The 13,484-nt window shown below is 35.0% G+C and overlaps 1 protein-coding gene across 2 annotated transcripts in view; it reads left to right on the forward strand.

The window, feature by feature from the left end:
* The window catches only part of LOC137657725 (liprin-alpha-1-like), a 142,746-nt gene that overhangs the window by 23,489 nt on the left and 105,773 nt on the right, over positions 1 to 13,484 (forward strand). For both annotated transcript variants that reach the window (XM_068392170.1, XM_068392171.1), the window contains exon 7: positions 2,175 to 2,300. In XM_068392170.1, the coding sequence (XP_068248271.1) occupies positions 2,175 to 2,300 (126 nt within the window). The remainder of the gene's footprint in view (positions 1 to 2,174; positions 2,301 to 13,484) is intronic.

Genomic DNA, 13,484 nt, shown 5'->3' on the forward strand with positions numbered 1-13,484 from the left:
TTTCATTGATGCATGTCTAGGAATGTTTCAGTAACAAAAGATGATTTTGATAATGTATGTTATTATTTTATTTTAGGAAAAAATATTCTATTACAGCTATTAAGGATTATAGGTTCATGCTTAAAGAATATTCTCAAACATCTCAAGTTGGAATTATTCACATCATCTATTAATGCAGGAGGTTTGTAGTTTTTTATTGAGAAACCTCCAGTTGTCAGTAGTCTTAGGAGATTTAAGGATTTTTTTTGCTCGGCCTTTCTTTAGGAGATTTAAGGATTATTTTTGCTCGGCCTTTCTTTAGGAGATTTAAGGATTTTTTTTGCTCGGCCTTTCTTTAAAAATCTTACAGTTCGATCTTTCTTCTTCTACTTCTCCTTTTTTTTCTTCTTCTTCTTTAATTAGAGAGGAGTTTTTAGGTTTTAAATTTTTCAATATTACAGTATTTAATTATAGCTTCTTATATTGTCTGGTTTTATCATTTTGAATCTGGATGCGATGGTTATTACTCTTTCTGAGGTTGAAGTGAATTACTGTTAAACAAGTTTTAGAGTAAAGGCAAGTTTCTAGTGGTTTAAAGTATATAATTAAATTGGGATTTAGATTTTCTAAATTTTTCTTACACTTATCACACACTTGTTTCAGTGTTTTAGCAATTTGGAAACCAGGGAAGTTTCTTCGAAATAATTTTTTTTTTTATAATACTGTACAGTAGAATTACCTAGTTCTGTACTCACCCAGCATTCATATGCATCCTCCCCACTGACTAGTGGTGTTAAGAGGCTGTTGGGACTATTTATGACATTGAGACTGAATAGAAAAGGGCAGTACAGTGATGCCTCAGGATACGAAAGTAATCCGTTCAGGATACGGTTTCGTCTCCTGATTTTTTTGTATCCTGAGTCGTGTTTTACATGTAAATAGCCTAATCCGTTCCAAGCCTTACAAAAATTCACCTTTTCTTTCATAAACACGCTAAATTGTAGTAATAAACATGCAATGCAGCCATTTCTATCATTCAATAATTAACCCAACCGTTAAAAACAGCGTAATCCATTCCAGAAACCACCATGAGATTATTCAGTAATGTAGTTATAGCCTAGTTATCCCCTCCAAGCCCTAAGAAAACGGTCCATTTTCTTTACTACTGTATAAAAGTTAGGTACTGTATGTAAAGCATTTGGATCAGTGAAGGTGTATTGTTACCTGTACACCTAAATTAAGGGTTGATACCCTGAAAAAAAAGGTACTGTACTCTCGGCGACGAGTTGGGATCTCGTAAGCTTTTCGTATCCTGAAAATTTTTTCGTATACTGGGGCATAAAAATCTTTGTATCGCTTTTCGTATCCTGAATTTTTCGTAAGCAGAAACTTTCGTATCCAAAGGTATCACTGTATTGACAAACGCCCCCTTATGATCCAAATACTGCACTAGAAGGGTGGGGCAATTACAAGAAAAATACATTGGGAATTATTTCTTTTAGGGGAGACACTGACATTTAACCAGCTTTGAGAGATGAGCAATGTATAGAAATGTATATGAGTATAGAAATAAATAACTGTATAATTAAAATTCTGTTTTAGTAATACAGTACAATTTCTTCACCAAATATAATTTTTTTCTCATATCCTTTTCTAAATAAACAAGATAGCTGTCTGTTTTGTTGAAGTTCACTATCAGTATGTCACATCATTTATGGAAAGTGACAAATTTTAATTGATTAATGGTTTTGATAGTACTGAAACCATATTAAGTCTTGTTAGGAAATTCATAAAAAAATTTGATAAAATTTACTAAAGAATTTTATTTATATTATATGGGCATTAGATACTGTTAAATGCAATTATAACTTATCAAGAATAGACCTTTCAGGCCAGCTCTATGAAAGTTAATGTTACATTTATATCCATGTTATTTTATCTATAAATATAAATCATATTGATAATGATACAATAATAATACTTTATTGGTTGTAAAGAAGAAAAAACTTGTGGACCCTCCCTGGAGAGTTACATGTTTACATTTTCAATACTATGGTGTAGATAAACCATAGTATTTAATTGAATACATCATTAAAGCAATTTCACATTTGACTTTGAAACACGTGTATCAGGGTTTATTCGTTTTCACATTGATGAAAGGTGTTTAAAGAAGCTTCTTTTTTTTACATCGGTAGTTACAAGAAGACAAGATCCGTGCGTTACAAGAAAAGGTGGAGTTAAGCGAACAGAAGCTCGCCCAGTATGCTAAACTCCCCGACGTCGAACAGGAGTTGAAGCAACGCATGGAAGCTTTACACCAGGTGAGAAATCTTGTATATTTTGTTTTTCATGTTTCTTTGTTTAATTAGATGGTTTAGAAAGTTCTATTGTTTTATACTACAGAAAATATTCATAATAGTGATTCTCTTAAAACTTTTGTGGTGTTGGTGGCTATCAGTAGAAAAAGGTCTTCTATACACAGATTTAGTTTAGTATTATACTTTCATAGATTGTGAGCTGTATTACTTTTTATGCTTTGTGTTCTAAAGGTAAGAGTGCCGGTATTGGTTTTACATATGTTCAGATATCCGTGCCACTTTATACAATTTTTTATTTTTCGTGCCTATTCATACAAAGAAGTTTTGAATCCATTTGTCAAGACAAAATTTATCATCATCATCATTGACTATTTTATATGAGTATTTCCACGTACTAGGATAGATATCTGATATTCTTTCCATTCTCTAGTTTCTTATGCACTTTATTTTCGGTTCACATATCTGGCCTTTTTCAATACCTTTCAAACTATCCGTTATAGATGGTGGGGATGGTGTACTGTTTCTTCTATTTCTTCCACTTCTGGAACAGATTGCTGCTCATCCTCTATTACCACATGCAAAAACCATCTCAATATTCAGGATGTCTATTTTTAAGCCCCTGAAAGTCAATTTTGGGGGGTAGCCGACATCAACAAATGAAACAATACAAAAAGGGGACCTCTACTCTCTACGTTCCTCCCAGCCTGACAAGGGACTCAACCGAGTTCAGCTGGTACTGCTAGGGTGCCACAGCCTACCCTCCCCCGTTATCCACCACAGATGATACTTGATGAAAAATAGCATTAATTCTTACTCCTCTCCCATGCCTATCTATATAATATATCCTCATGTCAAGATAGTACTATCAATTCCTCAATTTGTCTTTTGGGTGGGGTAGTAATTTTGCCTTTACATTTCCTATATATTTGTATTTTAACTTAAAACACCACAAAATTGTGTATTTAACAATTTTTTGGGAGGATTTTCATCCATTGGCTACCTCAGTTTATAGAAACTCTTTGGTTGATTTTCCTTTTAACCTTTCTTCCCAACAAAGCTTTTCACACCTTTATACTATCAAGATATCCTATGGGAATCTTCCCTTTTGAAATCTGCGAGTCAGGAGTTCAAGGTTTGCTCAACCTTGATAGTTGCTAGTAATGTCTGCAGCCCCACTTTTCATTGTAAGGTAGAGATGAGGTGTTTTATGGGAACTTGCAGGTCTACCTGCTGAGTCATCAGAGCCATTGCTTAGCCCTCTCTGTTAGGTCAGTATTATCGTCAGTGCACCTAATGATCTGCACTGTAGGGATTACTTAACGCTCTTTGACACATTCCATCAGTGCGTAGCTGCACTGGCTTTATGTCCTACGCTGCCTCTGTTTTCACTTCCTTTCTTTAATTTTGCACTTATGAGCCCTGCGGCCCTCCCCCCATCCCTGGGGCCGTCCCTGGGGCCCTCCCCCCGTCCCTGAGGCCCTCCCCCTGTCCCTGGGGCCCTCCCCCCGTCCCTGGGGCCCTCCCCCCGTCCCTGGGGCCCTCCCCCCGTCCCTGGGGCCCTCCCCCCCGTACATTCCCAGCACTGAGCTATGTAGTCCAACTTTATAAATTCATTCATTCATCCTAACCTAAGTGGAGAGGGGGCTTGGGCACTGATTATTTGTGTATATGGTAGGTCTTCAGGGCACTGACCTCTCCCTTGTCTCAGTAACCTGTAAAATTAGTAATCCTTAGTTAATTATGTTATATTTGAGTATATCTCTTTTTCTTTTTAATAGTACTATTATGACACTCATTCCAATTCTTCTGGTCCCTTCACATTAGTTTTGTTATACTTTAGTAAATTATCCAGCTACGTTCAACAACCTTCTCACTTTTCTCAGTGGGCCTTGAGCTTAACAATTTTTTCATTGACTCTCAGACCCTTCCACACCTCTTAAAACTTTACTTTTCATTTTAGCCTCGTGCTTGATTAGCTTCTTTCCTTTCGCATTCATTTTTCCTCATATATGTGAGGAGCATATTAACTTCTTTATAATTCTATTATATTTATTTTATTTCCATTATTTCCAGCTTTCTTGTATTACTATAGGGTGATGATGAAGTTGTAGAATTTTTAGAACATATGTAACCATTCAGCTTTGGTAACTTTCATACTCTGTTGAAGAACTTTTTCTATAGTTAGCTTGCAGGAATGTTTTTATTACTGTACTGTATTTTTAAGTTCATATATTTATATGATAAGAAGCTTTCACTTCATGTAAGATATAGATTTGAAACCCAATGATTTATGTATACATGTAACTCATTCACAAAAATCTTAAATTTGAGATACAAATCATTGCCTTATGTAAGCTTATGAGCTCAATTACCTGAAGGACAGAGGGATTGAGATTTTATCAAGGATGTCTTTTTCTTCAGAGTGAAGGATGCTCTTTACTGTATTAGTTTATAACTTCCATTATCTCATTTCTTTCATCATAGTAAAACTTTGTCAAGTAAAGTCTTTTGAGGTGTTCCTTGACATTTGGTATGGATGTACTGTATTTGTACATAATATAGTTTTAAGAAAGATGTTTTGTGGTTCCAAACCATTGCTCCGGAACCTCGTTCTTTAATGTAGAGGTCAATTAAACGAAACTCTATACCTCTTTGGTGGTTTACCTTTTTTCCGTATGCCTTGCTCTCAAATTTGTTTTGTGACTTTTTATATGGAAAGGCCCTACCCAAGGGATGTTATACCATCCAAAAGCTCAGACAGACCAACTGTAGGTTCTTCCATTATGCAAGGTAACATTCGGACCAGTGGTAAGAAACTGCCATAAGGTTGGATGACTTGATTTCCTGTAGTCTGTTGTTATTACAGTTTATACTTAATAGGAGATTGTACATTACATTTTATTGTTGTAATTTTAAAAATTACTTTGGATGTAACATAGTTCCTATCAGTGACTATTTGACATCTCAAAAACCTGCCATGTTCAATAATTAGCATATATTGTGGAGCATTAAATTTGATCACAATAGAGGGAAAGGGATCCAGCCCATCATCGGATTATGGTTTTCTATTAAAAGGGAGTACCTGTAGTTATGATGAAGTAATTTCATCCTATCATATAACTGGTCACATTTGTTTAAGCCTCGATTGTTTAATGAACAACCCAATCCTGATACAGAGAATGCAAGTCCGTGCCGACAGTTCATCATAGTTTGTGTCACCAAGATTTGAATATCAATGTTATCTACCAAGTTATGGAACAAAGTCAATCGAGGAAATTATATCTTAGTTTTCCCTATTTGAAGACTTCATATGTGTAAAATTGCAACGAAAAAGAAATATTACAGTAATGAAAAAATAGGCAATTAAAAATTATTAAATTCTATGAAAGGAAAACCTTTATGGTCAGCCCTATGAGAGTTCAAGTTGATCTGGTAATGCGTTTTTAACTATTCATTAGTAATTAAAGGATAGAAATGATCAAATTTTATAAAAGAAAAACCTTTATGGCTAGCCTCATGAGAGTCCAAGTTGATCTAGTAATGAACTTTTAATGATTTATTATTTATTAAAGGATAAATATTGATGGAGAAAATACAGAAAACCAAATGATACTTAAATATGAAGTTCAAATCTCCTATGAAATGTTGTTCAGGTTAAAGAACCTACAGAAAAATATTTGATATAAGTAACTATTTATTTTTCAGATAGCCACAAATCCATAAACGTCTGAAGCAAATTCTTAAAGAAAATATTGCATTTATATAGAAAGAGAAAAATATAGCAATGAGTAGATAAGAAATAAAGAAACCAATCGGTAGACAACGTACAGCACAGTACAGTACATACAGATTTATAAGTAGCTGTTAATGCAATTACAGTGAACCCTCGTTTATCGCGGTAGATAGGTTCCAGACTCGGCCGCGATAGGTGAAAATCCGCGAAGTAGTGACACCATATTTACCTATTTATTTAACATGTATATTCAGACTTTTAAAACCTTCCCTTGTACGTAGTACTGTTAACAAACTACCCTTTAATGTACAGAACACTTAATGCATGTACTACAGTACCCTAAACTAAAACAGGCACAAATATTAAAGGCGAATTTATATCATGCGTTTCCTAAACACGCCAAAAAGCACGATAAAAAATGGCAACCAATGTTTTGTTTACGTTTCTCTGATCATAATGAAGAAAAAAACACATTTACTGTACACATCTGTGTATAGGTTAGTTTTTGCATCGATTATATTGATTATTCAGTACAGTATGTTGATTTTGTTATTACCAAAATGTGTATATATATATGGGTTATGAAAAAAAATCCGCGAAGTGGTGAATCCGCAATGGTCGAACCGCGAAGTAGCGAGGGTTCACTTTTCCTGATGCTTTTATTATATTGTCATTATATAAAAAAAAAGTGTTTAATTTAATGAAATAACTTGGGGAAAAGATCTTTGTTCAACTTTTTCATATTCAGCTAAGAATCAAGTTAATCTTATATTTGATCCATTAGAATATTACTCGGCCACACCCCCTTCCCCTGGCATTGTACATAATGCATAACATTATCGTACTACACTCTTGAATGTTATCAATTGGTGCTTGGCTATAACATCATAAGGTCCTTTATGTATCAACTAAAGGAGGCTTTCAAACCTCTAAATTGGTACTTATTTTTGTACAACTGTCCTATAAACATACATTTGAAAGTAAAATTTCCTCTTTACAAAGTCGTCTATCCTCCCAAGGACAGTTGGTAGACAATTTCTCTCTCTCTCTCTCTCTCTCTCTCTCTCTCTCTCTCTCTCTCTCTCTCTCTCTCTCTCTCTCTCTGTACTACACTCTTGAATGTTATCAAATGGTGCTTGGCTATAACATCATAAGGTCATTTATGTATCTACTAAAGGAGGCTTTCAAACCTCTAAATTGGTACTTATTTTTGTACAACTGTCCTATAAACATACATTTGAAAGTAAAGTTTCCTCTTTACAAAGTCGTCTATCCTCCCAAGGACAGTTGATAGACAGTTTTTCTCTCTCTCTCTCTCTCTCTCTCTCTCTCTCTCTCTCTCTCTCTCTCTCTCTCTCTCTCTCTCTCTCTTTATATATGGGGTTATTGAATGGCATTCCCCCTCTCAATGTATGAATCTCTGAGTCTTGCATGATCATCGGACTCTGGCTCAGGAAAAGGACCTTGCTGCCAGCCATATCGTGAGAGAGGGTTGTGGGTTAGGCGGTGGTGGTGGGCTAGGGAGGCTGAGGACATGGCTGAGTAATATTCTCAAAAATGCATCTTGCAGAGGTTATTGCCTTGCACTGCTCTTTATAATTGGCCTTAAAGATTTCTTGCAGTTGCATTTGGCATTACTTGCATTTATTTATGCCTTATTAGCATTTATTTGATGTATTTCTACTTAGCATCTTCACTTCCTGGAAGAATTAGATCATCTGTGTATACTGGTTGCTGGTTTTGTTGTAATACGCTTCAGTAAAGCAATGGTTTGTACTTTATGAAATACATAATCTTATACTTTGAATAGCTATTGGTATGGGATATTGCAGTGAATTCATCATGAAGTAATTTTTAAGAGTTTTTCTTCATGCAACATCAGAAAGTGTTGCTGTTCTCACTGATCAACATATACGCACATACACTCAAACACACTTTTTTAAAAAGTTACAATGTAGACTTACAATCATTGTACAGTACTAGTGTTCAGTATTGGGTAGTCAATGAGTTTGGTAAATGATATTGATATTTAGTTAAGATTATCATTTCTATGAACCTTCCCTGATGTTCATTTTGCTTCTCTCCGCAAGCTTGGTTTTATTGAAATTTACTCCAAAAGTAAAATATTTTCCATTTTTTCCTCTCAGTAGACTTGTGCATTTAGCAAAATGAGATAATCTAGTGGTTAATGGCTAGAACCAGTGGCTTGGGCATGGTACAGAACATTTGTTTTCCAGTCTTTGGGTTGCCTTCACTTTGGCAACTGCCCCAAACTCCAGATTGTTCAATTATATGTTTTTAGTTTGTTAAATATTAAGTCTTATGTGTTAGTAACTACAGTGTATATTGTTCAAGGGAGATGTTTCTGGGTGATCATGATTTACATTTTCGTGGTTTAGTGTTAGGAAATTATTGTAATTTAAATAACTGTTCGGTGTAGTGCAAATCCCTCACTTTTTCTCCTAGGGAAAAGTATTTGTTTATGGTTGTCAACTAAATTAAAAGTTCAAAGTGTAAAAGGATAATTGCCTTTAGTTCAGAGGAAAATTCATAGAAGACTACGCTAGTTGATTATAGTGGGGATGATGACGCTACTGACACTCCAGCACCGAGCTCAATACAGCACATTATGATAGTGGTGTGCTTCAAAGGCTGTTAACTTCTTTAGATTCTTTTGTGAAATCTCAGAAGGCCAGCGAGTCTTAAATTAAAGGCAATAATTCTGAACATACCTGTCTGATATCCAACCCTCACCTGACTTTGTGTTCCATTTATTAAAGGTTCTGAAGGTGCACATTGCTTTACAGATTTGAGAGATTCTATCGTAGAGCCTTAAGTTCTTGATTACTTTACACCCTTCTGCTGAAAAACCCTCGTCATCCCACATTCCTATCCGCTCCTTTAGACAACTAGATTGTGAGGCAGAAGACCCAGTTGGTAACTTATTTCCTAATATTCATCCTCTTGCTGAAGTAGGTGCTCAAAAGCAACCTCATATTTCATTTGTGGATACCGTGGTATGTTGTATGATACCCTCTGATAGAAAATTTTTGTGATAAAATTTGGCCAAAAGCAGATCAGTTGTGTCGTGTTTTGATGACAGAGTGCTTCATTTGCTTGCAAGCTTGACCAGTAGCTCATCCCGAGTTGACTGTTATAAGGTAAATGTATGTGCTGGTTCTTCAACTGCTGAAAAGATTTCTTAGAAAAACAGTCTGCAGCAACTCCCATGCAATAGTGAAAACAAATGAGGAAACCAGCTAGTAAAATCTTAGATCATCTTTCTAGATAGGAAGATGATGATGAAGGAAATGGAGGAAGAGCCCATCTATGATAAGGTATCTCCTTTTCAGGCCTTATGGAAACTTATTGCTGAAAAATATCCTAATAACTTGCTTGAGGTAAGTTCTGATGCTTATTCTTCCAGATTTTTTGAGTCACCTACTTCCAAGATGATTTATACACTTCAATTCTCCCATTACCTTTTGGATAGAAATGATAGATGCTTTACTGGAAGGATGAGGAGCAACTACAGGTCTTTCACATCTGTCAAGCCTGAAAACTTTAAATCATTCATTCATTCAAGGAAATGAACATTGCTGGAGCTAACTCTATATCAATTGCTGAGAGCTTCTAGTGATATTCAAGCCTCTTCAGGACCAGGAACCACTGGTGTTAGGGCAATGAACTTTAAATCATTCATTCATTCAAGGAAATGAACATTGCTGGAGTTAACTCTATATCAATTGCTGAGAGCTTCTAGTGATATTCAAGCCTCTTCAGGACCAGGAACCACTGGTGTTAGGGCAATGGTTTCAGACAATACGATGTCATTGACCTACATCCACAATCAAGGGTGACAAGGTCACAATCCCTGTACTGGATAGTGGAAGTGCTATTGACTTAGACAAATTTAAAAGGAATAAGCCTTCTTCCTCAGTTTATTTGAGAAAATAAAAAATTTTAGCAGATTAGTTAAGCAAGAAAAGTCAGATTCTTTCAAATGACTGATCTCTACATCCATCAGTGTCTAGAATTTGGAAATTGGGATGTCGAACAAATGTAGACACGTTTGCATTATCACTGAACAAAACGATTCGGTGTTTTGTTCACTATTTTAGATCCCTTAGAATGGAAGGTAGATGCCTTGCTACAAGACTGGTCCAATCTGGATCTTTATATTTCCACCATTTGCCATGAGTCAATAAGTGATGTACATGGTTAGAATTTCTTCAAACAGTTGGATCACGCTAATAGCCTTTTTCTAACCCCCTAGGGAATGGTTCACAGATCTGTGGCCTCTGTTGTTAAAGTGTCCTAGAAGGTTGCCGTATAAAACCAATCTGCTTAGACAATTTCAAAGGTGATTTATCCAAACCCATCCATGACACATCGAACCGTATGGATACTATCCACCTTATTTTCAGAAGCAATGGGTTTTTGCAACCCTTCAGATTGTCTGTCATAGGTTTAAAAAGACAGTCTACTGGTAATTTACATAACATTGTGGAATGTTTTTGATTGGTGCAAATCTAGGAAGGTATCATTGACTAGAACTAGTTTGGATAGTATTGTTAATTTTTTACATTTCCATATTGATGAAAAGAAACTTTCAATTTCAGGCAATAAAGGATATAGATTCATGCTTAATTCTATACTTAGATATCTGGGATTAGATGTATAAATTTCATGTATTATAGTGTATGCATTTTAATCTTTTATTATAGAATGGCTTCCAGGAGTCAGGAGTATTTTCTTGAATTTGGATGTAGTTTTACAATACTATTTATTTAAAAAAGTTTGAATTTTGAACCTTTGAAACTTTTTTTTGATTAAAGATCTAACAGCTAAAACACTTCCTACTGGCTTTGGCCATTTGTAAAATCTTTTGATTAATGATCTAATGGCTGAAACTCTTCTTAGTGACTTTGGCCTCTGCTAAATGCATAAGTGAACTACATACACTATCTTCTTAGGTAGGCTTTGGAGAGTCTAAGCTGCAGATATCTATCTCTATGCTTACATCCAGAGCTGAAAATTATTTTAAGAATAGAATGGGCCACAATTCCTTGACATCCCGTCTTGGGAAAAGGATGAGAGTATTACATCGGTAAATAGATTTCTTTGTCTTGCAAGAACTGTTCAATTTTGGACCAAACTATAAACATACGAAGTATCGTAAGCCTACCTTATTTGTTCTGCAGGATTTTCAATAACAAATAATCCTCTTGTCCGAAAATGCAGTATTATATCTTATTAGAATTTTGGTCATAGAAGCTCACAAAGAATTGGAACAAAGTCTAATGAAAGGCTTGAAGGTTAGGGTTTTTAATATTAGAATTGCTGCCATATCTCTTAATTTTGTCAGAAATGTTTCTTTGCAAAGGGTTTTTGTGGCAGTTCATTGGTATACCACCTCTGTTTTTGCTAAACCTTATCTTGAAGAATACTGTTTTTATATCAATATAACTGAGCTTTAGGTCCGGTAGTAGTTGCTGGTGATGTGGTCTAATAATATTTATGAGGTATAGTTAATTTATAATTTTCTTAATTTTGAAAATTCTAGTTTAGTTACATGGTGTTGTTCTATATTGATATGCAATTAGGAGATAAGATATACGGTAATATAGAGAAACAATCTAGAGTCCCATATTTCAAAATATATTTTCAGATGTTTGTTACCAATAATCAAGACAACAGCTGTCTTAAATATTGATATTTTATCTTAAATCAACAAATGACATTATTATTATTACTCTCTAATCTACAACCCTAGTTGGGAAAGCAAGATGCTATAAGCCCAAGGGCTTCAACAATGAAAATACCCCAATGAGGAAAGAAAACAAGGAAATAAATTGCCTACAAGAGAAGTAATAAACAATCAAAATAGAATATTTTTAGAACAGTAACAACATTAATATGGATATTTCATATATAAACAATAAAACCTTCCAAAAACAATGGTAAGAGAGATAAGATTTAATAGTTTGCATGAGTGTACCCTCAAGCCAAAGAACTCTACCCTAAAACAGTGTAACACCATGGTACAGAGGCTATGGCACTACCAAAGACTAGAGAACAATGGTTTGATTTTGAGTGTACTTCATTTAGAAGAGCTGATTATTATAGCTAAAGAGTCTCTTCTCTCCTTACCAAGAGGAATGTAGCCACTAAACAATTATAGTGCAGTAGTTGACCCCTTGAGGTAAGAAGAATTGTTTGGTAATCTCAGTGTTTTCAGGTGTTTGAGGACAGAGGAGAATGTGAAAAGAATAGGCCAAACTATTTGGAGTATGTGTAGGCAAAGGGAAAATGAACTTTAACCAGACAGAGGGATCCAATGTACTACTGTCTGGCCAGTCAAAGTACTCGATAACTCTAGCGTTGATATCTCAATTGGTGGCTGGTGGCCTGGCAAACCTTCTGGGGTGGGTTTTTAGAAATACACGGAATTTAGAAAATATAATTTCTATTATTTTACTCAACTGATGTAGACATGTCCACCATCTTCCTCACTGACTTATGCAGTGTCAAGAAGATAGGGAATAGTTTTGACTTCAAGACTGAAAGACAGGTTCTGAGGCTAGCCAAAGGTGGTGGTTCTTGTCATTAAACCCCTAGATTGTCTTATTGTTTTACAAGGGGTATATGTCTGCTGAAAGGAAAAAAATGGGAATTATTTTTAATTTTATGGGTAAATGTTGGTGAAACTGAACTTGAAGAGAGGAGGCACCACTAGAAACATCAGGTGAGTATAGAAATAAAAAGTTTGAGTTAAAATTCCTTTTCATTTTATGAAGTCTGAATAATTTTGTAGATTACAATATATTAGTGTAAATTCAAACCAAAATGACTACAGTCATAACAGTCATTAGCTGTATTAACTTCAGGAATTATGATTAACCTCAAATTGATCTTCCCTCTCTTATATTTAAGCTTCCTTAATCCAGTCATTATATTGTACTTATCCCAGGCAAGTGCCTCTACCGGGTCAAGTTTGGTGTCATCTATCATCAATAGAAGAGTTGATTGTTTAGTTCTTCTTGTATCTTTTACTTTTGTTGGTGAATCTGGTCTAGATTATGGACATTTGATATTTCATTTTGGCTGATTATACAGGAAACTTAAGCTTATTATACTTACCCTGTGAGCAGAACAGGTAACTGCATCATTCAATTTTTTTAATTACCGGTACTTTGGTGTTATATTTTACTACAGACTATCCTTTACTGTACTTGTCAAAACCCCATTTTTATACATATGATTATTGTAGTTGTGCATTGTGCTAACTGGTCAGAACTTTGCATAATGATTTCAACTTTTTTTTTTCCACTTTGGATATTGAGATCTATTAACATCTCTTCTCTGGTCAGGTCACTCGAAAAATATTCTAGGGCATTCTTTCTTTTTCATGTCTTCTCAGTTAAATATGCAAAACAATGGTGATAATCTGG

The sequence above is a fragment of the Palaemon carinicauda genome, chromosome 18, assembly GCF_036898095.1.
Source record: "Palaemon carinicauda isolate YSFRI2023 chromosome 18, ASM3689809v2, whole genome shotgun sequence".
Taxonomy (NCBI): Eukaryota; Metazoa; Arthropoda; class Malacostraca; order Decapoda; family Palaemonidae; genus Palaemon; species Palaemon carinicauda.